This window comes from Passer domesticus, chromosome 3 (assembly GCF_036417665.1).
Source record: "Passer domesticus isolate bPasDom1 chromosome 3, bPasDom1.hap1, whole genome shotgun sequence".
NCBI lineage: Eukaryota > Metazoa > Chordata > Aves > Passeriformes > Passeridae > Passer > Passer domesticus.
In genome coordinates, this window is record NC_087476.1 from 18438406 (window position 1) to 18465944 (window position 27539).

General features: G+C 44.3%; 3 protein-coding genes and 1 long non-coding RNA gene across 7 annotated transcripts; 2 read left to right on the top strand and 2 right to left on the bottom strand.

Annotated features, from left to right (window-relative positions):
* Positions 1-63: 63 nt before the first annotated feature.
* Positions 64-7167, bottom strand: RPS7 (ribosomal protein S7). The gene is made up of 7 exons (XM_064412015.1): positions 7052-7167; positions 6442-6523; positions 6062-6133; positions 4325-4468; positions 2650-2714; positions 809-959; positions 64-179 (listed from the first exon to the last, which is right to left on the bottom strand). Exons 2-7 carry the CDS (start codon positions 6514-6516, stop codon positions 102-104), a joined length of 585 nt encoding a protein of 194 aa, XP_064268085.1. The 5' UTR covers positions 6517-6523; positions 7052-7167; the 3' UTR covers positions 64-101.
* A 2661-nt stretch (positions 7168-9828) lies between these two features.
* Positions 9829-10293, bottom strand: LOC135296094 (uncharacterized). Its single transcript, XR_010358140.1, has 2 exons — positions 10149-10293; positions 9829-10070 (listed from the first exon to the last, which is right to left on the bottom strand). It is a non-coding gene; the product is annotated as an uncharacterized LOC135296094 (long non-coding RNA).
* Positions 10294-10406: 113 nt separating this feature from the next.
* Positions 10407-17389, top strand: RNASEH1 (ribonuclease H1). 3 transcript variants are annotated; one of them, XM_064412016.1, is made up of 8 exons: positions 10407-10567; positions 10637-10761; positions 11247-11450; positions 11974-12073; positions 12356-12410; positions 13470-13554; positions 15057-15181; positions 16929-17389. In XM_064412016.1, exons 1-8 carry the CDS (start codon positions 10458-10460, stop codon positions 17013-17015), a joined length of 891 nt encoding a protein of 296 aa, XP_064268086.1. In that variant the 5' UTR covers positions 10407-10457; the 3' UTR covers positions 17016-17389. The 3 variants fall into 3 exon arrangements, with proteins under 3 accessions (XP_064268086.1, XP_064268088.1, XP_064268087.1); XM_064412018.1 differs by lacking the exons at positions 10407-10567; positions 10637-10761 and adding an exon at positions 10876-11024; XM_064412017.1 differs by lacking the exons at positions 10407-10567; positions 10637-10761 and adding an exon at positions 10904-11055.
* A 2239-nt stretch (positions 17390-19628) lies between these two features.
* On the top strand, positions 19629-25103 carry ADI1 (acireductone dioxygenase 1). Of its 2 annotated transcripts, none has more exons than XM_064412019.1 (4): positions 19629-19836; positions 20099-20218; positions 21752-21931; positions 23645-25103. In XM_064412019.1, the coding sequence occupies exons 1-4, from the start codon at positions 19681-19683 to the stop codon at positions 23774-23776; spliced, it is 588 nt and encodes a 195-aa protein (XP_064268089.1). In that variant the 5' UTR covers positions 19629-19680; the 3' UTR covers positions 23777-25103. The 2 variants fall into 2 exon arrangements, with proteins under 2 accessions (XP_064268089.1, XP_064268090.1); XM_064412020.1 differs by having other exon boundaries at positions 19633-19800.
* The last annotated feature ends 2436 nt before the right edge of the window (positions 25104-27539 follow it).

A 27539-nucleotide genomic window follows, 5' to 3' on the forward strand; every position in this document is an offset into this window, starting at 1 on the left:
CCCATGAACCAGTTAATTCCCATCTGTGTTTATGGAATTAAAAATTTAAATGAAATTACTCTGTTATATGAATAGTTGTTTATTCAGCCATTCTTTGCATTTTACAGCTGGAATTCTGGAAACTCAAACACCACATCTTTGCCTGTGAGCTTCTTGTACACACCAGAAAATGTTTCCACCTGTGAAGACAAATAAATCTTGCTTATACATGCTGCATGAACAACTCTAAGTTAACATACTTAAGGTACTATACTATTTGCCAGTGTATCTTCACTCTGAGGCATTTTTTTTTTCTAGATTAAGGTAGCTGAGGATTTACACAAAAGATACATTTCCTGTAGAGTATTTGGGCTCTCTCTGATTTTCAACAATGAGTTGAACAACAGTGAGACCCTGAGAGCTCAGCAGGCCCAAACACAAGCTTCATTTCACCCAGCCAGAAAAAAACCAAGCAAAATGCAGGCTCTACTGAACACATCTGTTTAAGGTCAAAACGAAGTGCTTCACTTGAAAAACAAAAACACAAACAAACCAACCAACCCAACCAACCCCTATTCATACAAAAAACCCAATAAAACACTGACTGGTCCCATGAGGGAACTACTTTATAATCCAGGGGCTTTGGCAAGTGGAACTAGAGCTTTAATTCAAAACTGCCTCGCCTCTATTTCCAGCACCTTACTCCAAATACAAACCGAAGCATCTCCACAAGCCAAAAGGCAAGTCTTTTGTTGTATCTCTAAGCAGACTCTTGGGGATGTCAGAATGTCACCCCCACCTGCATGAGAAAGTAAGTTTTTTTATTTACCTTGTGTTCAACATTGTTCTGTTGTGCTTTGTCCAGATGGACTTTTATAAGCCTGCTGCCGTCCAATTTTACGCGGATTCTCTTGCCCACGATTTCACTTGGGAAGACCAGGTCCTCGAGAATAGCATCGTGCACTGCAGTAAGTGTACGGCTGAAATTCCACATTGATATCATTAAAACACATCCTCTTGAAAAATTTCCAGTTTCACAAGGTTTAAGTCTTCCATAGCATGCTTTGGCTGAAAATTCAGCAGCGTTTACTCTCTTTAATGCCACAGTGTAACAATACAGCACTATCACAGGGCATGCAAACAGAAAAGAAAAATTCTACAGAGTGCAGAAACTTAATGACTGCACAAGAAAAAGCAGCCAGGTTTCTGACCTTTCAGATCATAATACTGATTTGAGGCAAGAGCCTTGAAACATTGTTCTATTTCTACACATTTAATAAATATTTAAATCAAAACCAAATTGCTCCTTCTGCAACTCTGCCAGAGACACTGACTGGAAAAGTTTAAGTGTGTAAGTAACCTCAGCTGCACAGAGTACATTTATGGGAGACCCAGTTTTGGAAACACTGGTTTCTTCATCTGCCTACGCCCAAGCAGCTTAGAAGACCAATGTAATACAGAAAAAGACTAGCTGGCCAATCCAAATTCCTGCTTAGAAGACTGCTTGAAACCTGCATGTGTGTTCCTGAACTGTTCAGAAATGAGCCAACACGAGAAAAGGTGGCCCAGGTTGTTTTACGCGACTCTAGAGGATTAGTAAGTCTTCTGATCCACAGCATCCTGATCCACAGTTTCAGGGCAGTATCACCAGTAACTAACACCTGTGTCTACATCACCACTTCACACCTGCCCAGACTGGCATAGGTAAGGGAGACAGACATCCAAAACAACACAGCAGCCTGCTCTCATCTCAGGCTGAGACAGGGGCAGTCCTGCACACCTGCCCTTCCTCATGCAGAAAAGTGGCGGACAGTGTGCCACACAAATGCCAACTTCTCCAACCACTCTGCGGTGCTAGTTAAAAAGACACAGGCAGAGTCTTCCAAAGGCAGGACTGCAGCTAGATGAGTATTGTGAAACTGTACTTTTAAAATCCATGCCTGAAGACTGCAAAATACAGTAACACATGACGGGTATAATACTGGGGGGGGGCGGGGGGGGCAGGGAGAAGCTACAAGACATGCCACATGTCATAAAGAGGACAAACTTTTAAGACATTGATTTAGATAATGATATAGCAACATACAGATGAGACACTGACATCCACAGAGACGTAGCAGTGTTGCATGTCTAGCAATCCAGTGACTAGATGAGAGCAGGGAGGCCATTTAACACAGATGACTATAGTATTGCCATCAAATTCATATCCAGAGGGACTAGTACTCGTACCTACAGCCCTTCTCAGCCACTCTCCCTCACTGCATCCCCTTCAGTGTGCCAGCCTTGACTTCTGCACACAGTCTAACATGTGATGTGGAAGAGTTTCTTCCTACAACTTTAAAAAAAAAATAGTTCTTGTCAGCACACTGAGGTAACAGAGACAGCAGGTTGGGGTTCCTTAAGCCAGCACTGCTAGCTAAAAATTTGCTACAGCTGTAGCTGGAAATAAATAGAGTGCTAAGAAATGCAACACAGTGCCCAAAAGTGACCTTTCTACTGAACACTTTAGCAGTCAAATGACAGATACAAAGCAGTATTTCAAGCAGTAAGAGAAAGGACAAGACCAGCCAATCACTTGAATGACATCTCAAAAACTCAACTAACCATTACTTGACTAAACTACCAGGTACAAAAGAAGGCTGTCATACTGAATCAGTATCATTTACCAACCTCCTCGGACGCTTTTGCTTGTTTTTTGTGCGGCTTTTTCTTGTTGGCTTGGGCAGAATCCTTCTCTGTTAAGGCAAGAGAAGAACAAAAAGGCAGTTCTCAGTTATCTGGTGGTTACAATGAACTCAGAAACTTGCACCTTTTCATGCAAACCAATGCATGAAAAGCCAAAAAGGAAGACTTAAGTATGCTTAAAGTTACATCAGCATTAGAAAATAGAGAACTAGAATTGCTTGCAGAATGTGAAGTGCTGTACTGCTGCATTTCTCAATTACTACTCCTGCATTCAGTACATTGAAATAGAAGATTTGTACTTCATCCCTTCTCTCCAAGAAGAGTTTACTGTGTCTCATCAGCACTGTAAACACACTTCTTTGGGAACAGAAATCCCAGGGAATCTCAAACTTTCGTTAGACTAACCCTCTGGTGCAAACCAGAGTAGTGAGCTCAGTTCCACAGAGAGCTAGGGGACATCTGAGATTGAAATGCTAGTTTTAACAGAAAGATGTATTGCACAATCCAGATCAAATCCTGGCTTAAATATAACCTGTTCCAAACTAGGATCTAAATGTTAGGTCAGTAAAACCTATTTTCTACTTTCCTACTGCAAGTGTAGATGTTTTAAAACATTCTAGATGCAGTTTCTTTCTGCATTAAAAGTTTTAGCCACCTATTATACCTATTTAGCAGTATTTTCTACCATCACATCACAGCTTCTCCATGATTGTATTCATGATGGGGTTACCATTATCCAAACTGGGTCATGTCAGTCAAAATCACATGTTCCCTTCTAAAATAGATTACTGAATTGATAAGGAATTCTCAAGGGATTACAGAACCACAGAATCTAAAAAAAATTATCACTGAATATGCTGAGTTGGAAGAGACCAACAAGGTCCATCAAGACCAGCTCTTGGCCTGGCACAGAACATTCCTACAAGTCACACTGTGCCAGAAAGTATTGCAGAAACACCTCACAGCACTGCATCACACTGGTGCTGTGACCACTTCCTACGCAGGCGTGTTCCAGTGCTCAACCACCCTCTGGGTCAAGAACCTTTAGGTGAAGTGAGCCAGAGGCACTTCATTAAAATGAATCTCCTTGACCATATAAAGATTCAGGGTAAGGTGCTCTGGCTCTAGAAACTGCATTGAAAATTTTCAGCTAGCTTCAGTTTAACTAATTATCCACTCTGCAGACAGATCCCTAGTTTGTCCAACCCTTAAGTACTGGCCAGAGATCCCTGCAACACCTTTTCACCTTAGCTCCTGCCATATATTTAGAACTTGCGTGAGTTTTTTTTCCTCCTTTCCTAGTAACTTAAATTTTAAGTGCCTAGATCGTTTAAGTGTAGCAAAGTTCCTAATAATATTTGCTCCCTTTTATTTTAAGCTTTGTGTGCAAAACTTCTGACAGAGTAAGACTGGCCAGAGCAAAAAAGTTATATCCTCCATGAAACAACTTTACATCTCACCAAGTTTCCACTGCTGCCTGCTGAAAACATTTTAGATAGCACCCACTGAACACCCACAACATTTCCTGCTGGTACAATGAATTACTATCACTGTTACCTTGAATGGGTAATGCAACACTGGAACATGCGTGAGCCTGGACTAGACCACCTCCAGATATCCCTTCAAATCAACATTTTTGTGATTCTAAGGGTTTTTTTACCTGAGCAATGAACACCACATGCTTTCCACTAAATTTCTTCTCCAGCTCCCGAACTAGCCGCACCTGAATCTTCTGGAAGGACTTCAGCTGAGGAACTGGTACAAAGATAATGATGGCTTTTCTGCCACCACCTACTTCAATTTCCTGAAACAAAAGTACAAAGTAAGCATTAGGTGGGGGTTGAGAAGTAATGTTTGGTCTGACCATGAATCCTAAGCACAGGTATTGATAGTCTTGCTTCTGACTCTGTAGGGCAGGGAGTGCATCAGAGAGCAGTACCTGCCTTAATGCCCTACAGACCAAGCACTGACAGAAACACTTCCATCAGAGTACTTGTTTTGCTGTGGAGGAGTGATTGGGCAATAAATCCCACCACCCCTTTCAGAATCACATCCTCTGAATAAGCCCATTCCTTCTGCAAGATGAGACTCAGGTGCTAGAACTACAACTACACTGAATGTTTACTATCCCTGCTGTAGATGTGCTGATACAAAGTTTCAAAAGTTACTCGCCTCCAAGGCAGACTCCAGACAAAGTTTAGGGGAACAAATCACTTACTTTTAATCTACTGCTTCATGGAAATCACCTTCTGTGGGCCACTTGCCTAGGACTACATCACTACTCAATCAAAACATTCATCACCCCTCCACACACCAACAGGATTACAATACACTGGACAGGTTACTTCTCCCCTGGTTTGTCTCTCCAGTAAGTTGAAACCTAAGTTTGCATTGGCTTACAAGGCACTTCTCCCATGAAACTGGCTGCAGAGACATCCTCATTCTCCAACAGAATGGAAGGATGGATCGTTCTTCACCAGCTGCCTTCTCATATGAGCCAACTCGGATGCCCATGGGAGATTTCTCATAAATAAAATCAAGCAGCTAAGTAAATAACAAAGACTCTTCTAAAAGCATTTCACTAAGGACAATTGGCATTGCTGTACTTTCAGAGACATGGTTTCTTCTCAAGGCTGTTCAGCTCATACACCACACATGCTGCTTTCTGCATTCCCAGATTCTTTTTAACTCAACTCTAAGCAGTCAGGCCCCTGTGTCTGTACAGGTAAACCTGAGCAAAAGCCAAAGCCCATCAAAGTTTCTGATTGCAGTGACCTGCTTCATTGCTGCCATGTAGTCTCTCAGGCTGACATATTCTAACACTAACTTTCTTTCTCCTCTTCCACTAATTGTCTTCTTTTTCTTTCTTGATGCTTCAGCTGCCTGCATGATCTAGAACTGGAAATGTACAAGGAGACTAAGCTACACTATCAAGTCAGTCTATTGCCTCAATCCACCTACCACCTACTAAGTGCACACAAGAGAATCACAGCGATTTTGATTTTTATGAAGAGTATTGCAGTTTATGTTTCTAAGTTTCTGTAACACCTACATTTCCAGCCAGTATCAACATGCAAAAAGCCAGCTTCACACCCCAAACCCAGTCTGCAGAGACATAAACTAGAATCATTGTTTTCAAACACTCTTATTTAACATACTAAATTGCTATCTGGGCTTTTAAAATTACTTTCCAGACTAGTTCCTAAGAAAAACACTGTTACGGAATCCTACGTGCTAGCAGCAAATACCAGAAGATAAGCTACAACAGCACATAACAAAACTACCACAGGCCATGAGGACTGAAGGCACCATTCACCTAGTACATTAATATCCACAAAAATTAAACACACACAGAACAAGTCACCACCCAACCCTTAGTGGAGAAGGTCCAGCCTACCTTAGCTGCTGTGATGTTCAACTCCCGCAGCTGAGCCTTTAAGTCGGAGTTCATTTCCAACTCCAGCAGAGCCTACAAAAGTGAAGTTGTGGAACAATCCTTTACATACACTTCAGTTCATGAGAACACTTGAGACCAAAGTGTGTCCACAGTGCAAAGAGCAGGTATAGACTTTTAACCACAGTCAATATCAAAGATGTAACTTCCTGTAAGACACACCAACATCCAACAAGTTTAACTAATGGAAACAGAGGCTGACTCAGTTCCCAAGTAAAACCAGGAAAGAAAAGACGTTGACAGGATCATCCTCAAAGTTTAGGGTCAGGACAACTGTATCTATAACTTGGAGTTACCGAAGAGAACAAGGAAAAGCCACGTACCTGGGATATACCAGACTCGAACTCATCTGGCTTTTCGCCATTAGGCTTCACGATCTTGGCGCTAGAGCTGAACATGGCCTATCTGCAACGCAAAAGAACACTTCGGCTGTCACCAAGCACGTGTCACCTCTTCCAAACACAGCCAGGACTCTCCAACCCGGCTGCGCAGCCACACGCTCCAAAACCAAGCCAGAGGACGCCCCACGGGCCGGGCCAGCCCCAGCACGTCGCACCAGGGGTGAGTACCCGGCCACAGGAAAAGCGTCCCAGGGAGCGCGGGCCTGCCCCCCTCGGGGCCCGCTGCAAGGCCCCGGGAGCCCAGGGAAGCGGCTCCGCCACGCCGAGCCCCACGGGCGGCTCGGGGGGCGAGCGGCGCTCCCGGGCCCGCTCCCGGCCCCTCCTCCCGCTGGGCGCCGCCGGCCGAGGGAGGAGGGAAACCCCGCCGGCTGGCCACCCCCGGCCCCGGGCGCCCCGGCGGCCATCGGGCCCCGGGCTGGCGGTAATCGGGCGCATCCCCACTCCGCGGAGCCGCGGGAGGCCCCGCTCCACGCCCGGTCCCGTATCGCGGCGGCCCCAGCGGGAAAACGGCGGCCCCGGCCCGGGCACCCACCTCGCTCCGCGCCGGCCGGGAAAAGGGGGAGCTCTCGCGAGAGCAGCACAGATCGCGGCCCGGGAAGGCGCTGGCCCCGCCCACCCCGAGTGAAGCCAGAGCCGGAAGAAGGGCAGGGCGGGCGCTGCGAGCACACTGCCAATCCGGGGCAGCGAAGCCCGAGCGGACATTGAGGGTCCTGGCGCGGGGAGGGCGGGCTGGCACATGCGCAGTGCCGTGCAGCGCGGCGGGCGGTGGGAAATGGGAGGTGCCTTCCCGTTCCGCCTCAGCCCTTTGCGCTTCCTGCGGCAGGGAGCGGAGGAGAGGCAGGGAAAGGCTGCTCTGCTCGGCTCTGTCCCGCGGTTAGGCCGAGTCTTCGCCGTGGGACGCCCCCGCCGCACCTCTCACAGGCAGAACTCTGGCCTCTGGTGCCGAAATGGCGCTCCTGTGGAGAGGCGCCACAATGTCGGCCGTGGCAGCGCGGCGCGCTGGGTTGCGCAGCCCGCGGAGGAAGCGCGGCTCTGCCTGCGCCGCGGAGCTCCCTCTCCCTCTATCCCCCTGTCCCTCTCCCTGCCTCCCGCCAGGGCTGTGCAGGACGGCAGCAGCCACCGCTGCATGGTGTTTTTCCCTGCCCTCTCCGTTACACCATTCCACGTTAGTTCAGTGGTGCGGAGTTCACCCTTGTGCGGCGCAGCGCCGGCGCGCTCACCCCCGGCCTGCGGCGGGGCGTTGTGGGGGAGCCACGGCCAAACCCATGCCAGGGAGCGTGCGGGCAGCCCGGGAGTGTGGGCAATCGCCCGCCAGCACAGAGCAGCCTGGCTCTGGATTTTGTTTGCCTCTGTAAACGTGACCTCTCAGTCGCTTCCGCTAAGACAGTGTCACAGTGATCACAGTTCCCAGACCCTTATTGGACTAGAAATAATGCATGAGTCTTCAGCTGTGTTCAGGTACTACCAACTCAAGGTGATCTTTCTGGGCTCAACGTACTCTGTCATCAGTGGAAGCACTCTTTATTATATACTGTGTTATTACCTAGCAACACTTGCACACTGATAGAGCAAGCTGTACTTTTTAATTTGAAAAAATGTGACTTGCATGTTGTTTCATGTAAAAGTGCCTGATTGTATCTATCTGAAGTGGAGTTAAAACCTTTCCTCGACAAAAAATCCCCATCTTGACACTTCCTTGTTGACAGATTTAGGTTTCTTGTTCAAGGGGGTAAGTCCCACTTGGAGGCAGCTGTGCAACTCTTGGCACATACTGTCCAGGGATGTTAGGCCCAGGAATGGGGTTCAGAGAGCTGGTTCTGTGCTCAGATTCCCTAGATTACCCCAAGAGAAGCCAGCTTAACCTTGTACAAACACATTTGCTATTACCATGTAATGCTGTGTGTAGTCTGTTACTTTACAAAATGCAATAGTGGAGTAATAAACCCTTGTAAACAAAAAACTGACAAAGACACCAACATCCCAGACTAAACAACCTTAGCATCTGCAAAATGCAGCTCATCATGTTTTCTAACATTTGTGGACTTTTCACTAAATTTATGATAGCCAGAAAAACAGATTGTTCAGTGCCCATTTTTCTCCCAAGTCACTCTTTCCTTTTTCCATTCAATGAATGGGAAAAACTGCTCAACTCATACTAATGGCCAGGATTAGTATTTATAGAGATTTGGTTTGGCTAAACAACAGTGATCAGGACCTGACTGAAGAGTACCAAAAAGAAAGATAACAAGGAATCGTCTCATCAGTCCAGTAGTTTATATTGAGAAGCCAGTCATGAGAGGGAGAAGGAACAGGTGATAGGTGGGTGGATCAAAACATGACTGTTCAGGGCATTAATGAATAAAGATGGGACTGTCTTCAGCTTCCCATCTCCATGTTGTGAGCGCTGAACAGACCAGGATGCTGCATAACAGCAATGAGGAAAAAAGGTGTAGAAACATGTTTCCTCTTGGACACTGAATTTATGTTAGGAGAAGGATGTAGAATGGTCAGTGTGCCTGGTACCCAGTAATGCCTGGTACTCAAATAACTGACAGGTTTTTAAGAACCACTGTGGACCTGTGATCTTTAAAAGAAGTCATGCCACTACAAAGTAATGTGATTAAGAAGGTTCTTATGCCATTCTGTCTCAGAATGGGCACAGAGAAGAAGTGGAGAGAATAAATTAGTCAGATGTGTAACAAGTGTCCCAACAGTGACAGGATGCTATACGAAGTCTCATGAATGTGTTGGAAGAAAATGCAGTAATTATATTTTCATACAACCTTGACCAAGTTGTTTCTCAGTTCCACCAAGGGCTGCCAAATACACAAGCTCTTCAGATTTGGGGTTTTTTAAGAGAAATGTTATTCCTTTAATACACATAGTAATTATGTGTAATGTTGAGCCCATTTGTTGGTTTTGCAACAGAAGGCAAAATTAACACCAGTGTTTCACATTCTTGGCATTTTGCTGGGCCACCCTTGTAGGTCTGGACAGAACTCTGCAGCTCTGGCACCTTGTGGTCAGCTTTGTCCCAGGGATCTGTACTAGGGCTGTGAGGGAAGTACAACAGCTTGGATACCTTGGGCTGTTCCTGGAGGTGGCCACACCAGTGCCCCCATCCTTGCTACTCTGATCTTGTCAGAAGCTGAGGTACTGAATGTGGCACACACCCGGCCCCCAGCTCTGGTCTCCCAGTACCTGACAGTCCAGTGCTAAGAGGATGGTGCCAGACTCTTTTTGGGCTGTTCAGTGACAGGATGAGGAGTAGTGGCCATAAACTAAAACATGGGAAGTTTCACCTCAACATGATGAAGAACTTTTTTACGTTGAGAGTGGCAGCTGCCTGGGGAGGTCGTGGAGTTTCCCTCTATAGACATTCAAAACCCAGCAGTCATGCTCCTGTGTCACCTGCAGCAGCTGACCCTGCCATGGCAATGATGTCCAGAGGTCCCTCCAACCCGAAGGACCCTGCGATTCCGTGAAGGTGTTTCTCCTCACTCCAGAGGCCACCTCGAGCAGGGCTCAGCTGGAACACAGGCACCTGGAGCCTGGACAGCGGGATGAGAACCAGCTTAAGGACCTTGTTCAGCTCCAGCCTCCCGGACGTACTAAACATGTCAGCACACCTGAGGGGCCTCCTCCGCCTTTTAACAAACGGGCCTCCAGAACGAGGTGGCTTGTGCAAAGCCGCTGTGACCTCATACACCTCATGCCCCACCCCCAAACAACAGCTGATTTAGGTTTAAAAAATACCATTATTGGCGGGGGGAAGGAACAAAACCAACCAAACAAAAAAGCCAAGCCACACAAAACCCTGCGCTGTGGAATTTTCTGGTAGCTTGGCCTCTCTGGCGGCCCGTAGGAGGCCCCGGCGCTCCGTGGGCGCGGCGGCCGCGCAGGCGGGGCGGGGGCGCGGATGGCGGCGGGGCCGCGCGATGCTGCGCTGGCTCGTGGCCGTGCTCAGCCACTCCTGCTTCGGCCCCAGGGGCGGCTCCATGTTCTACGCGGTGCGCAAGGGCCGGCGGACCGGCGTCTACCGCACCTGGTGAGCAAGGGCCGGGGCGGAGCGGGGAGCCCGCCCGGCCCGGCCTGACCGCTGCCCGCTCTGTTGCAGGGCGGAGTGCCAGGAGCAGGTGAACAAGTTCCCCTCCGCGAGCTTCAAGAAGTTCGCCACCGAGAAGGACGCCTGGGCCTTCGTGCGCGCCGGCCTCCCGGGGCCGCCGCAGCCCGAGCCGGCAGGTAGCGCGTCCCGGCAGCGAGCAGGGAAGGAGGGCGGGCGGGCGGCCGGGGCTCGGGGCGGGCGCGGCGGCTGAGCCCGCGCTGCGGCCGCTCCGGAACACGGGCACCAGCCCCCGTTCGTTCCCCGGCACGGGCACCAGCCCCCGTTCGTTCCCCGGCACGGGCACCAGCCCCTTCATTCCTCCGCACTGGCTCAGCGCCGTGGCGATGGCCTCCGGACACGGCGATACATGTGCCAATGCCAATGCAGTGAAAGTGTTTCTGTGGGTGTTTGGAGAACGTTTCTTGTTCTGTGTACGTGTTAAGGTGTAAGGGCCCTTGCATGTCTGTTTCCTCTTCGGTTTGACTTAGGATGAAGAATGACTGGAGTATTCTATTTCTTTTCGATAATAGTTGGGGGTGGGGTGTGTCAGATAACGGGCTAACATTGCTAATAGTTGCTAACAACTGTTGTTTTTTATCCTTCCTTTTTTTTTTTTTTTTAGAGGCATTTAGTCCTCCAGCTGTAACACAAGAAAATGGTAGCCAGAGGGAGGAACCAGACTTAAATACCATGTGTTGCAGTACATGTAAAAGGCCATATGAACAGTCTACAAACGAAGAGCAGATTGCAAAGCGTGTAAAACATGATGAATTACACTCAGTGTGCTCAGTACCAACAGTCAGCGAAGATAAGTTTTCATATATGGGTGAGGTCTTTGATAATTCCTTTAATTATTTTAATTTCTTTATTCTTTGTGACAAACAAGTGTAACTATTAGAAAACTTTTAGGGAGGTTTGTATATGGCAGCATTAGGCCCATTATTTCTTTTTGAAATGAAAACATGAACCATGATCTATTTGCTCACATTGCCTTTCAGTGTAATTTTGATTGGTTTTAACTCGTATGAATATATAGCTTAATCATAGTGTTATAGATGTGGTTTTATGTGTGTCTGGGCTACAGATTGGATGTAGCTTTGATGTTTTGAAGAAGACATGAACTGTAGTGAAAAGTATGAGACTTGGGGCAGAAGTTTTTGAGGCTGACTGGTTTGACAGCAGTGAGGCTGTCAAGCTGCAGTGGGACTTGAGGTGCTCTGCACTGCTAATTCACATGGCTTCTGCAGTTCCTTGTGGAAGGGGTTTTGGGGCTTAATATACTGGCAAACATTTCTTCTATCTTAAGTAGTGTTTTTGAAGAAGTGCTGATTTTGGTAATTTTTTTGCAGGTGACTTTGCAGTTGTTTATACAGATGGTTGTTGCTCTGGTAATGGACGTAACAGGGCACGTGCTGGAATAGGTGTCTACTGGGGACCAGGCCACCCTTTGTAAGTAGCTCAGTGGATTTTTTTTTTTAATTAATGTATTCTGTTTGGTTTTTATATGATTTACAATACCAGCCTCCTTTTAAATATGAAACTCTGTTGTTGAGATTCACAATGACAGTGTTATGAGACTGAGTCAGGAGATATTGAGGGGAACAGAGAAAGCAGCCTCTCTGGGAAAAATCAACTGGAAATAATATTCTTGTCTTTATTTTTTTAATGTGTAGCCAAGATACACCATTCTGGATACTTGGAATAACTAATCTATTTGCTCTTTGGACACAGAAATACCAGTGAGAGACTTCCTGGACGGCAGACTAATCAAAGAGCAGAAATCCATGTAAGTAGCAAATGTCCTGAAATCCTTCTCCATGTTAGACTGCAGCTGCACTTTCAGGCCTATTTCAACTCTGGTTTTCAGAAACCAGTATGGAGCTCTAAGAAAAATATGCAAAATATTCAGAGTTATGACTTCAAACAAATAGTTATCTTCAAGTTTTATTGGTCTTTATTGGCTTTGAACTCAGTAATTCACCTTGAGAATTTCCAAATATCACTAAGCACAACTATTTAAACAGCCTTACATTAGAAAAGTCTCACTCTCAACTCTATGTCCATTCTCTTCCATTTTTAATATGTGTATTCCAGACCTTAGAGTGAGGACTGCTGAGTATTGGTTGAGAGTCAGCTTCTTATGATGGCAGGATCAGAGTATCATAATCCTTAGATAAATATAAAAAATAATTTGAGGCTCCTGACTGTCTTCTGTTGACAACAGCAGATTTAGTCTTCTCTTCATCTCGCTGCTATCTCGCACTCCATGATTGGAGATGAACTGAAATGGGCAGCTGATCTGCTTAAAAACTACCAAGTTCATTTCAGAGGTGGTGTTGGTGTGCCAGTGGTCAGATTTGTCACTGAAGAGGTTTTCAGTTCTACATCCACACCCAGCCACTTCTCCCTGTAATGTTTCAGAGCACCAAAAAACCCCCCAACCTGTTAAGGCATCTAGACTGTTGGAACTGATATGAATTCTTCTCCCCAAAGTTTTGGAGAAAACGCCTTGGTGTTGATAGAGGTTTTGATAGTTAGAAAACAGGTCAGAGAGCTACTCCTTCAGCACAGAGAGCTGCTCCTTCAGCACAGAGTTGAACATCAAAATGTTATGAGGTTTTTTTGCTATTGAAACTTAAGTGCCTGCCTCTTTGCCTGAATCATAAGTGTGTAATCTATAATACATAATTTTGGGATCTTCTACACTAAAACATGTTGATAACCATTGGTGGAGAGGTTACAGTAATATTTGTAGTTCTGTGTTAGCATCAGGTACTTTGTTGGTATTTAATTCCATGTGGTCAAGATCCTTTGTGAACTGTGGTTGTTTTGAAATGTTCTTAAGGCAGCCTGCAAAGCAATAGAGCAAGCCAAGAGTCAAAACATCAAGAAGTTAATAATCTACACTGATAGCAAGTTTACTATTAATGGTAAGTTAACGAGTTTCATTTTCCTGATCCCTAAAGGCACTGCATGCTTTTTCATTACATAAGACCCACAGAACATTCTGAATCCTGGAGAGAGGAATGTAAGGAAGACAGTTCATAACTTACCATTTATGACTGCTTGGGGGAAAACTTCAGAGTATGAGACATTGCCTGCTAACTGCATGAAATAGAGTCAAAGTGTCAGTTACAGTAAATGCTGACAGAAGTAACACCAGGATTTGTGTCCTGAGGTGTTCAGTGTGACACAAAAATCTAGAAAAAATGTTGTTCATGTATAGGCTGTTAAGGCTGTACTCAGGAAATTATTTGGAAGTTGGTATGGTAACCTGTAGGGTATTTGTTGTTTTGCATGTGTTGGAGAGGCTGTCTTTAGCACACACACTTGTGAAGTACATCCAAGTTCTCTTGCTTCCAAGCTTTTAGGCTACATTGGAAGACTAGTCAGAGATATGTGCTCAGAGTATGTATTAAAAGACCTGGAAAACATAATTTTATTCTCTATAAATACCATATGAAGCAGCTGATAAGACTTAATTTTGAAAAAAATCTTCTTTCTCTTTCCTCGAGATCTTCAGATTTTGTTCCTGTGATAATCTGGAACTACATAAATTTTTGTTTGTTTGTTTGTTTAGGGTTTTTTTTTGTTTGTTTGGTTTTTTTTTTGTTTTTTTGGGTTTTTTTACTCAGTTTTACAAAGGCAATGCATGTTTGTTTCTTTCCAGATCACTTTGGAGATTTGATTTTGTGAAGTTTTTTTGAAATAACATTAAAAACTTAGTGCAGATAATGGTTGAAAATTAAATGTTGCTCTTTTTCTCTTAGTCTCTTTGGTTTGCTTAGTCTCTTTGGTTTTGCAGTTTCATTTTGCATTTTGGGTCACTGAGATACAGGTGCCATTCTTGTTTAACCAAAGGTATTTTGTAGATGTGTCTAGGAGTTATTATTTAAAAATGCCAAAGAAGGAGGCTTGTAGTTAAGTACAAATGGATATAATTTCTAGGAGGTTTTGTGTGCAAGAGTAGAGATTTCCTATTTGGTTCAGGTCATGAAATCAGTAAGGATGTCTTACATTGCCCACACCAGCAAAGATACTAAAAAAAGAAAAAAAATCCTTACTTAAGGAGTTATATAGAAAATTCCCTGGTGAGCAGTAGGCTTTGCTTACTGTATCATCAAGCAAATCCCTAGCTTTAGTTTACTGAAGTTCATGAGATACTTTGTGTACAGTGCATATATAAGATTGTAGTCTTTAAATTAAACATCTGTTTGGAAACACAGATATTTAATTTAAAGGTTGGGTAATTCAGGTAATAATGAAAAAATACAGTCCTGAAAGACAGCATCAGAGCAGCAAAGAAGATTTATCTTTTATCTCCAGTGTTTTTGCCTGAGACTTTGTACAGAGGTTAAAAGGCTGTTGGCTCCTTCTTGATCCTTACTGGCTTCTTTAACAGCACTCTTATGGTGATACCCCCTTTGCACAGGTATTACCAGCTGGGTTGACAACTGGAAAACAAATGGCTGGAGAACAAGTTCAGGAGGAAGTGTAATAAATAAAGAAGATTTTGAAAGACTTGATAATCTAGTAAAAGACATAGAAATTCAGTGGGTAAGTTCCTTGTTTCTTAATGACATTTTAAACTTGTTTCTGGTGGAAACTTAAAAGTGTGATCATAACTAAGACTTTTGTAGAGCACAGTATTGTACATCCTTAAGTAAAACTTCAAATACAGAGAAGCTGCTTGTTGTATTTAAAGCAAATTAGCAACATAACCTAGATTCTTGAAATCAGTATTTCATTTACTTAAATGAATATTTGTATTTGTTTCCTGTCTCTTACGACTGCTTAGAAATGCCTGCAAAAATTATTTTTAGTTTGATCGTGCTGTTAGTAGATGTAATTTCTGTTCCTGGAAATCTAACCTTAGAATATAACTGGTTTTTGTGTCATAGCTGAATTTCTGTATTTGCTTTTCAGAACTATTTAGGATGCTGATTGGTTGGAGTAACTCAGTTGCGTGGCTGTCTTTAAACTGGGAAAACTAAGTGTGTGTAACCCCAAATATACTAACTTTAGTTTTCTGTGCTTTAGCTGTATTTCTTCTAAGGAAAATTGGTAAGAGAAGGTCTTTAAAATAACAATTTTTAAATTGTTTTGCTCTCCAGTAAAGAAGTAAACTAACTTCTGTACAGGTATTTCTGGTAAAATGTATTTTTCTGTAACCTCTAATATCAGTGCTTAACACTTTAGGGAAATATATTCCTTTGCCTCTTAAATTTTAGCCTAATTATACCATAAGACCACTGATTTGAGAAAATGTGTGTACAGTTGATTTTTGTTGCTAATGGCATGTTTATTCGGCTTCTGTCTGTACTCTGTAGAAAACAGGGTGTATAGAAATTTAATGTGCAATTTTTTAATGGGAATTTTTTGCAGGCATTCATGTTGCTCTGTGTTACAGAGTTGGTGGCTGCAATTTACAGGCTGGTTAGATTTTATATAGATGCACATTTTTCTCCTATATGCTATTGAGGAGAAAGCATAAAAATTTAAAGACCAACTAAGTTCAGCTGTTCTTGGGAATATTTTACATAATTAAAAGATTCCTTTATACACACTTCTTAAATCTGAATCTCTGGGATGAATTTTGTTACAGGAGGAGTGTGTGCATACAGAGTCCTCCGTGGGCTGCAGGCACATCTCTGCTCCACTGTGGCCCTTCTGGGCTGTCCCCCACGTGGTACCAAAACCTTGCCATGTAAATCTAATGTCACTTCACACCCACTTCATGCTTATCCCCTCTGAGATGTTGTCAAATAGCAAGCTTGATTTTCTTCCTCACCTTCCTACTCTGCCCTTAGTTCTGACAAGGATGAACTTAGGGTGTAAAGTTTTTTTCAGTTACTAATTGATGGATGGGCAATTAAGACATCTGAAAATTGAGAGGATCTTTTAATATCTTATGTATGTATCTTAAGTGAGTGCTGTAACTACCAAGGCTTTTAGTGGTATAGAGGACTTTGGCTTTTAGGGATTTGGAAAACTCAGTTTAACCTCTGAATGCAGGAAGGTGGGAATTTTGAATTGGAGCTGTTGTCTGCATTTCTTAAAGGATAGGTTTAGCTAGTCCTTATGCTTTTCACTAATTCCCATAAAAATGATAGTCACAGTTTGGCAAGAGGAAGAGAGACAATGAAAATCTCTGGGAAAAAAAATCCTAAAGGTTAAATATTAAGTGAGGACCTCTGAGGAGGTGCTCCTGTAGTATCAGTGACAGAGCATTGCTTTATCAAATTTCATCTACTTTTTTCCTGGTTTCTTCCATATCTAACACTGCTATATTTTGTCCTGACAGATGCACATTCCTGGTCATGCTGGCTTCCAAGGAAATGAAGAAGCTGACAGACTAGCAAGAGAAGGAGCTTGTAAACCAAAGTGCTGATGGCTTGGGACTAGAGACTGTTGCGTTGGGAAGAAAGGGCCTAACATGACAGCAACAATTTGAACTGCTGTAATTGTTTCGGAGTTGAACTTTGAGCTGTACTTCTTTCTGGCCTGAAGCCCTAAATATAAACCAACTTCTGGGAAGGAAAACCCCAAATTTTCTTCTGTTGCATTTGTTTTACAGTTAAGACAATATGTAGTTGATGATATTGATACTTGTTTTTTCTCCATCTATTGGAAGGGCTGTGGTCAGTGCTTTTAGCTGTGTTGTGTACTTACGAACTCACCTTAAAGACAGGCTTCTGAAGAAGTAATTTTAAATCAAAGTGTTCTGTATTTTCCTCTTAATGAAATAAATGTGTTTTTTTGTTTGTGTTTTTTTTTTGTTTGTTTGGGGTTTTTTTTTGTTTTGTTTTTGTTTGTTTGGTTTGTTGTTTTTTTTTTGGTGCAGAGGTATTTATTGCAGCCCAAAACAGCTGGGGCAGACTTTGGGGTTGGTTGATTTGGTAGGAGGTCACCTAACACAGCTGTCCATCGCTCTGCTCTGGCATTCTGGTACTGGCAATAACTGCTCCACTGATGGGCTTGTAACACTGGCCTGTGTGTGCCTCACAGTGTCAGCTACAGCACCAGCAGCTTTCTTTTATCGTGTTATTTTGCAGGGTAGCATGAACAGACTAAAAGTCCGGTCACAAGAAAATAATGAATTTTTACTGTTCTCTCTATGTGATTCATGTCCAAGCTCTTAATCTCTGGCTTTCTGTTTCCATTAAGTAGGTTTTTTTTATGCATACTGGTTCTTGTTAGCATTGTTAGTTCCTCTTGAGTATTGTCCCAAAGGTAGTAATTAACATTTCATCTGAAATGGGACTAGAAGATAAGCTTCTCCATACCTTCCAGATCTCAAGTGTTTGACTTCATTTTTTTTCCAGTCAATTATGAGATTAATGGAATGGCTAATGTGCACTTGAATTGGAGAGTAATTATCAGTAATCAACACAGGTTTATTTTCTATGCAAGCATACAGGAAAAGCAAACAGGTTTGTTGGGTTAAATATGGTACCTTTATACCACTGAATAGCAGGGTTTAAGCTACGAGTCACTGAAATGGTTTTGGATTTGTTAATTTCTAGATAGACGGTTAGAGCTGCAAAAGTTTGTTACTTAATAGTTCTCATGCATTATAATATCTTTCCTGAGGCAAAGTGTGAGGTTTTACAAATTTAGTCACATGGTTGTAGGAGGAGGAGGAAACGGGCTATCCAGTAGTTAACAGGTCAGTGAGGATTTTTATTTTTTTCTCTCATCCAAAACTGCACATTAAAGCTCATCTAGGGCTAGAAAAGGGCACTGGTTGGGCCCCCTCTGCTTCTTTGTATATATGCACACAATCATCTATTTACTTTAGAAGTTTGGCTGCAAAGAAAACGCCCATCACCCTGATCAGATTTCTATTAACTTGCCTATCTTACATATTCTGCTAAACAAGTAAGTCCTCTTTACTGTATGGAAATCAATTTTTTTTTTTTTTGGCAGCAGGAGCTTTGAAAAACCTGTAAGATTGTGGTGGGTAAATCATAACTCTGTAATACTGAATTTAACACTTGATTACCTGACTCTAATAGGTAGATTATAGTAGAAAATCTAATAGGACAGAGTTTTACATCAATTTCATATGACTGTTTATTCTTATTCTGGAAATTCAGGACAGAAGAAAGCCGAGAGGGAGGTTACAAGATTAAGGCTGATTAATGGATGGAAAACAAATAGTACTTCTCAAAAGGACTTCACAGGGGCTCGAGGGCCTGCAGAGGATGGTGGATGTTGGAGTAATCCTCTCACAGAACTGCAACTTTAGGAGAATACTGGCATTTAGCAGCCACTATATTCAGTGCTGGCTGTCCCAAAACACCTACTTGTCCTCCATGTGCCTTAGCACAGCTTCTGTAGAATATGTTTGATAACCAGCAGTGCTTAAATACTATACATTAAAAGGATCTGGTACCTTTTTATGAGAATTGCAGTAGTAGTGGTTGAGAGACCTTGGTAAGTAAACTATGAAGAAAAATTCTAAGGAGAGATTGTTTCAGTTGTCTGGACATTCTTATATTGTACTTAGCTGGCTCTTGATTTATTTGTCATATAGGATCAGGTAGATGCAGAAGTGTGGAGGCTGAAGGGGACACCCCCGTGTGTCTTTTCATTCCTGCTCAGGGAGGACGCTGAGGATGTTATCTGTGCAAGCATGTCTTACTACTTTATTTTTCTCTTAATTTATCTTTTATTTTTCCACATTGTGGGGTCGCAATGCCGGCCTTTAAGCCTGAGTCATACCAGTAAGTTCCGTCAGAGCATTACAGCGAGGACCGACACAATGCAAACGCCGTGGCCGTTCACCCGGGTTAGCCCGGGGGGCTGGTGCGGGTGAGAAGCCCCGAGCCCCGGCCTGTCTCTCGGGGACTTTCGGCTCTCAGCCCGGAGCTGTTCCCTCAAACGAAAGCTCCGCACCGCAGCCTTTTTAGCGTGTTTGGGGCGGCCCATGGCGCCCCGGTAACGCTGTGCCCCAGGCCGCGGGGCGGGCCCGTCCCGCTCGCTACCGGGCCCTGGAGCCCCGGCGGGGCGGGACGCGCTGGCAGCCCGGCCCCGCGGACACTGGCGGCGGCATGGTGGAGGCCTGGTACATGGACGAGTCCCAGGAGGACCAGCGGGCGCCGCACCGGCAGCGGCCCAACCGCGCCGTCAGCCTAGAGGAGCTGCGCCGCCTCGGCGTGGTGTACCGCAGGGTACGGCGGGGCTGGTACGGCGTTCTGTACCGCAGGGTACGGCGGGGCCGGGCCGAGCCGCGCGGGGAGCGCCTTGCCGGGCCGGGCCGGGCCGGGCCGGGCGCAGAGCGAAGGCGGCTGGGGCGGGGGCCGGGTGCAGGCGCCCCGTGTCCTTGTGGCAGCTCTCCCTGCCGCAGCCGACCCGCCCCGGCAGTGTCGGCGCCTCGGGATTCCCGCGAGTGCCCCGAGTTCCGCCTTTAGCAATGGCGTCCGATTGTGGGTTTGTTTTTTTTTTTTCCCCTCTTCTCTATTTTTTTAGTTGGATGCTGATAACTATGAGACTGATCCATGCTTGAAAGAGATTCGGAGAGCAGAAAATTATTCTTGGATGGATATAGTGACTATACACAAAGACAAGCTTCCAAATTATGAGGAAAAGGTACGCGAAACTTCGCTTTCAGTGCGGGTTTCCGCGCCGGCCAGCGTGTGACACCTGCACAGCCCAGCGGGACACGGGGATGAGGCTTCCACGTCTAAAATACATCCTGTACCCAAGTCCTGAACATTAAAAAAGAACCTTTGATATCATTTTAAAGATAGTAGAGATCTTTTGCTTCTGTAGATTGCCTTCAAAGGTTTTGAGGATCATTTCCATCACTGTCCTTTCAAAACTAAGATTCCTACCAGGAGAGTTCCTCCAATGCTGACCTGTCCTCAGAGAGCCTGTCTGGGATGAAGGCAAGTGGCTGCCAGCTGGGCCTGGGCTTTGAAGGCTTTTACATCCTAATGGCTGCTTGCATAATGTGTCTTTTTTAAGTGAGTGTTAACCCCATGGAATTGGAGGGATATGTTCTTTGTACAAGATTTTTTTACCTTGGGGCACTCATACCTTGACGATTTCATTCCAGTTCAGCATTGTTCAGATGAGCCTCCTAGAAGGAGTTCTCATCCCAGCCTCCAGGTGCTGCTGGCTTGCTGCTCTGACATGAGGACAGCAAACCAATGACACGTTCATATTTTTATTAAATTTCCATTTACCGGTTTGTTTTAAGCCCACTGTATTCTAGTGGTTTTGTTTTGGTAAGAAGGTGAATTAGGTAGTAACTCATTAGGTAGATGGCCTGGGTAGGCTCTATCTGACAGAAAGATGGGCTGTACTTTACAAGACTTCTGCTCATCCTGCTGTGCTGGATCACTTCTGGCTCAAGGACATCTGCAGGAGTGTAGCTAAATATCATCCAGGCCTGAGCAGGTGGTGATGGTACCTGGCATTGCACTGCTCACTGTGCACTAAACCTCTCAGGTCTCCGTTAATTCAACTTTTAAAATGTGTTTTGTATTCTGTGCATGTACAAAGAATTCAGCATTCCATAAAAAAGAGAATGTTGCTCCCACTGTCTTGGACAAGAGAGCCTGGAGCTGGGTCTCACTGTGTGTGGGCAGGCATGACACACTGTTAACATCAGATTGCTGTAGATGGGCCATGTTTGGCAGTAACTGCATTTTCACTGACAGTAGTAGTACCCTGTGCAGCTAATTCAGCTCTACATATGTGTAAGAGAGGGGATAATCTGTGGCTTTGTTTTGGTGCTGTGTGTTGGGAGGAGAAAAGCACAGAATGGTCTAACTGAGCAAGCACAAGGACCAAATCCTGTGGTGGGAAGTTTTACCCATCTCTCTTTCAAATGAGTGTGGGCATCACTGTTATTCAGAGAATGGTTATGTACAGCTAGAGCTGCTGTTTCTTGTCAGAGGAGTTCCTGCTTTCCAAAGGAAATGTTGAAGCCTGCTTAGATGTGTCGGGAGACAGGGGCTGGCTGGCTGGCTTGGCCCTCTTACCCATGTTGGTCTCCTCCGTTAGTTAAAACACAGTTACCCTTTGAAAGCCTTTCTCAGCTTCTCTGTGTTTCTCCCAGTTTTCTTTGCAGCTTTCCTATGTTCAGTAGTTTTCCAAAATATTTGCTATTCCTAGATAAAAACATTTTATGAAGAACATTTACACCTCGATGATGAAATTCGCTACATCTTGGAGGGATCTGGCTATTTTGATGTTCGAGACAAGGATGACAAATGGATTCGGATTTCCATGGAAAAAGGAGACATGATAACCCTTCCTGCTGGCATATATCACCGGTTTACACTGGATGAGAACGTATGTTGTTGTAGATTACCGTAAATTTTGATGACAAATCCGTGTGAATATGTATCATATTAGTAACTACATGCCCTGAGACTTGCAGTTCATTAGCAAAACATATTATATATGAAGGAAGAGGATGAAAAATAATAAATAATTCACAGCATGTGAACCTTTCATCTCCAGGTCACAAATTCAGCTTCTCCTTCTCAGCTGTAAGTCATTGCCACGTGCTGTCTGTGGCATATTAAGCCTTGGGCTGTCCCTGCCACAGTTGTCCCAGCTGTCGGTTGAGGTGGGTGAGGTGTAGATGGATCATTCTGTGTTGCCTTGTTGTGTGTTTTTGTGGGGATAGAAGAGCATGTCTCTGTCCAGCAGTGACATTTTTCACAAGTGTGAAATTCACCTTTGGGGAAAGAAGGATTTAAGGATCCAGAGCCACTACTTGCAACTACTGTATGCTAAGCTAGATGCTGGCTTCACAGGTGGTGACCTCCTTTGGAAAGATATTTTTGCCAGTGGGAGTTTGAGATTGGCACTTACAGTCCTGGTCTGTATTTCTCTTCTTGTGGGCTCTTACAGAGGTGTTTGTAACCTCACCATTACCCCTGCAAAATGGAGAAACATATGCTGTCTCCTGTGTGGTGAAGTTGCATCTCTGGTGAAGGCAATGGTTTTGAGAATGGTTTTGTTTTGAATCAACTGTCCAGACAGCAGTGTTCATACATGTGAAAAGGGAGATGTTGCTTTGGTGAAAATCCGAATTTTCCCATCTGCATCTTGAGATCCACAGTGAATAAGCTGCATTTACTGTTCTCAGGCTTTTTCTTTACATAGACAAAATGTCAGGGGTCATGGTTGAGTCCCCAAGAAGTCTTAAGTGTTTGTTCTCTTCAGGAGCTTTAGTCCAGAAGTGCTGTCTTCAAAATAAAAGCTTAGGTGCTTCTAAACCCTGGCATTTTGCAGCTGAGTTCTTTTGGTACCTAACTTTATTCTTACCATTGCTGAACCTGGGTTTAAGATAATTATCTGTCCATGTTTTCCAGAATAGATAGGGTCTAAAGCTATAGCATAGTGGACAGAAGAGGAGAGTTCCCCATAACCCCATGGTTGGAGCACTTCTGCAGGATGTAAAATCCAATTTTCTGCTGCCACAGTTGTACCTTGCGCCAGGCATACTTTTGGTTAGCTGTTGTTAAGAGGCTGTTGCTTTTCCTTTTGGAATCTGGAGATTTTTCACTTCCTGTAAGCTTTATTTTTGGGTAGTTTATGCACTTCCCATTCAGTTTTTATGGCTGTGACTGTGACACTTCTGGTATTCCCCAAAAGCATTGTGTAAACATCTTGGGTACTTGAGTTGCTGCTGTTAAAGCAAATAGGATGTAAATACTACACTGGTGAGTACTGTGGATCCAGTGCAAAAGGTTTGCATAAGACAGGATGGTTTTGGTTTCTTTGACAGGGGGTGAAGTACTGCTTCTGCCTGAACTGAAGGCACTGATCATGACATAATGTATCACTGCACAGGGGCTAGAGTCTTCCACTGCAGGCACTGGGAGCAGGAACAGCAGTATAGTGCTATAATTTTCGGCAATGTGTGAAGCTTTCAGTCCATCGTGAAATAGTTTCAAAAATTTCTGCAGAATTGCAAATGAAACCTTAACTTTAGAATGAAGATCCCTTGAAAAGAAGCTCTTAAATGATCTGTCACTTCCTGTTCTTTGGCAGAATTACGTGAAGGCAATGAGGCTGTTTGTTGGAGAGCCCGTCTGGACTGCGTACAACAGGCCGGCTGACGATTTTCCTGCTCGGAAGCAGTACATGAAGTTTTTGGCTGAAGAAGCACGTAATGGTGTCTGAGACCTGACAGCTGGAACGTCCCGAAGCCCTGTCATATTAAATGTGCCTTGTTGCTTTTCACTGATTAAACTTGTGTTTACATAGGAAATTGGAATCACAGAATCACAGAAAAAATTAGATTGAAAGGTCATTTGGAAGTCATTTAAGTCCAACCCTGTGCATTACTATTCCAGTTTTAAAGCTAGACCAAGTTGTTCAAGACCCTGCAGTTTGGAAACCTCTGGTGATGGAGTTCCCACAGCCTGTCTGGGTGCTGGCTCCAGCACCTAGCTGCTCCCATGGCCAAGCATTTGTTCTTCATGGCCAACTCCCTGGTTGCAATTTGCAGTTGTTGTCTATTGCCCAGTCACTGCATATCTGAAGAGAGTCTGGCTCTGTCTTCTTCACAGTCCCCGCTCTAGTAGAAAACTGTTGGGTCTCTTCTGAGCCTTCTCCTCTCCAGGCTACATAGACCAATGCCCTTGGCTCCCTTCTGTTAAGTAAGATGCTCAACGTGTTTTGCCTCAGTTCTAGTGACTGAGGGATGTCACTTGTAACCACCTAGTAGTTAAGGTTGAACCACAGACTGTTTTGAGCCCAGTGCACCCGAGTTCCTTATCCACCCAGTATTTTGTATCCTCAGTCAGGCTCCAAGGCTGCTCTGGGACACACTAGAGAAAGCCTTGCTGGAGTCAAGGTGAATGGCACCTATGGTGTCCCCTCTGCTACAGAGCCATTGCTCCTGGCAGTCGGCTTCAAGCAGAATGTGCCCTTGGTGAATTGGCATCGACTGGTTGCTCCCCATCACCTGGTATTTCTGGTGCCTGGAACAGCTGCCATAATGGATTATTATGTAACATTCCTGGGGACTGAAGCCAGGCTGAGCAGCCTGCAATTCCCCAGTTGCTCTTCTGTGCCTTTTTGAAGGTGGCAGCATTATTTGCCTTTTTCTGCTCAAAAAGGTTTTCCTGATCTCTGTGACCTTTCAAAGATGCCAGCAGCCTTGCAGTGACATTAGCTAGTTGCATTTACAGTTGCTCAGGAATGCATTTTCTAACCTTTTTTTTCCTTGGTATTTCTGGCAGGTAAAATTGTGAGAGGTGGGCTACATTAATATTCATTTTGTTCAGAATCCATGCTAATGAACTATGTAGGATTCTGGTTTTAATTAAGAAAAGAAACTCTCCTTTATTCTTGTCTAAAAATGTTCATAAGATAAATTTACATAATCGGCATTTTAGTATGCAGCTTTCCAAGTTCTGCCCTGGTACATAAAACTGTGGTTTTCTCAGTAAAATGTAGCAAATTTGTTCTTGTGAGTTATTAATAAAATTAATATTTTGATTTAGGTATGTTGATTTTTTTTTATTCTTTGTGCTGACATTTAGGACACACTGAACAATGGTGTTACTGTAATTATTAAGCAGCTTTTATTCCTTGTGCTGGCATTGATTTGTTCTGTAACATGGGACAAATCGCTCACTGTGCCTCAGTTTCTTGAGCTGTGAGAGGGAGAAGAGTAGGCTTAGCACACCAGGCTGGTTTTCTGCAAATGCCTTGTGCTTCCACAGGACATAGAGCTCCCCAGCAATGGGCACTGGAGCGTTTTATTCTTCCCAATGATGAATTATGTCAGCTAGGTAGTTGTACTGCTTGCTCCAGCTCTCAGTGGATGATGAGCTGACTGCAGCCTGTGTGCTGATTTCAGCCAGATATAATACATACTCCTGCCTTGCATTCTCCTAAATAACTCTAGAAGGAGGTTGAAATGGCTCTACCTGGGTCTTCCTAATGTAGCAGATGATGGCTAATTGAACTTTCCCACTGTTCTTTCTTATGTGTGTGTACACAGCCCTTCTTTAGTAGGTAACAGTGTTTTTCTCCCTTTGTAGCAGCATTACTGTTAACCATTTCTAGGTGTTTTATTTCTTTAAATGTTTCTGAAAGTGAAGTTGCAATTTTTGAAGTGAAATTGTACTAAACATTAGAAGTTGGAAAGGGTGAAGAAAAAAGTTGTGTTTCCTGGGGTTTGGGTTGCAAGCTAGATGAGATGTGGGGACACAGCTGACCCTTCAGTCTGCCATTGTGGGCTCAGTTTATGGGAGGGGTGCAGGCACAACCCACACTTGCAAAATTGAAACTCATCCAGCTCTCCATGCAGCCAGGACTGGCTTTTGTGCCATGGTCCATAAGCCTGTCTGAAAATCAGTGTTAGGAGCAAATAGGAAGTTTAGCTATAGTCAGACACACATGGGGGAGGCTGTGCTGTGACATCTGCCTTACTGGCTCAGGGATTTGTGTGCCACTTGTCTGAAGGGAGGTCTTGAATGTCCTCTTGTACAACACACTGGGACTTCCTGCTCCCAGAACAAACTTGGGGGATTTTTCAAGGTACAACTACAGGAATAAATGACAGTTATTGCCTGCAGCAGATTTTATTCCTTTGATTTATATGCCACAGAAAATTTGGTTTCTGAATGTAAAGTAAAATGACTGCTTTCTCCTGGTGCTGGTATCAGTCCCTGGTATCCCGTTGAATTCATCCTCCTTCTAAGCTTTTGTTTCCTTTTTTTCTATCGGAAGCCAAGGTGAGACTGTTCATTCCTCCTATGGGCCTTTCTGTTTTGATCTCTCTCTGCAAAAAAAGAGGTGGGGCAGCAGCACAGGCCCTCAGGAGCCCCCACTTACAGAGCAGGCAGCCCAACAGGCTGGGGGAGCGACCAGGAAGAGAGCAGGTAATGCATTCTCCTCGGGAGAGATTTACAGCTAGGAGCAGTGATGAGGGATGGACAGTAAAGCAGCTGCCCGCAGCAATTGCTTTCAGCAGCTCGCTGATGTAGGATGTGACCTGGGGAGCAGGACTGAACCACCTTGTTTTGTTGCCTCTCTGGAGGAATATATACACCCAGTACAGCTCCCATCTCCTGGCTGTCAAAATAACACACGATCACCCCACTGGAGATCGTTCATCATTTTCATAGCACAATGCATTCTGCTGCTGAGAGGTGGCAGGGGCTGTGGGGGTCTGACTGTCAACACTTTGGAGTCCATGCCCTTTAGTGCTATAGGTGTCTTTGAAAGGGTGAAAGCTTTGCACTCTGAAAGTGGTTTTTGTCAGCCAGGAAAAAAGCAATTTGGGGCCGGTATAAAGATTCCACACCTGCAAAGAGCTTATGTGGGAAATTACAGTGGGAGGAAACAGCTGGGCAGAAAGAAAATGTTAATAGAAAACATTCCAGAAAGCAGAATGATGGGAAGGAGAATATGCCATTCCTTCAGATGAAAAATGCAGTTTATTTTCATTGTGGTTTTTGGGGTTTTTTTCTTTCTTTCCTCTGCCCACCCCCACGCCCCACCCCTCAAAGAAAAGCGCAAAGTGAAATTAATTTTTGGTCCAAAAACATGGTTCTGTTTTACCACAGCCAGTGGAAAACCTTGGTATATTGATACAGTATAAAAATTCATGGAAGTAGTTTCAGCAACATCATATTGGCAGCATTAACTCAGGCACGGGAAATATTTCAGCTCCTCCAGGATTAGAGTTTAAAAAAATAGGAACAATGGTACTGAATTGAGATGTTTAAAAATAGCTTTTTTTTGTATTTATGTATTATTTTCTGCTTTAATCCAAACTTTCCCAAAGTGGCATATACCCCATATTCTCATGTACATCTTGAGAGAGCTTTTCTGGAGGGGACTCAATGCAAACTGTGGATGGACAGTAGGATTTTTAATAATTTAGGTGGCAAACTGGTGTCTGTGCTTCCTTGTTATATGTCCTGGG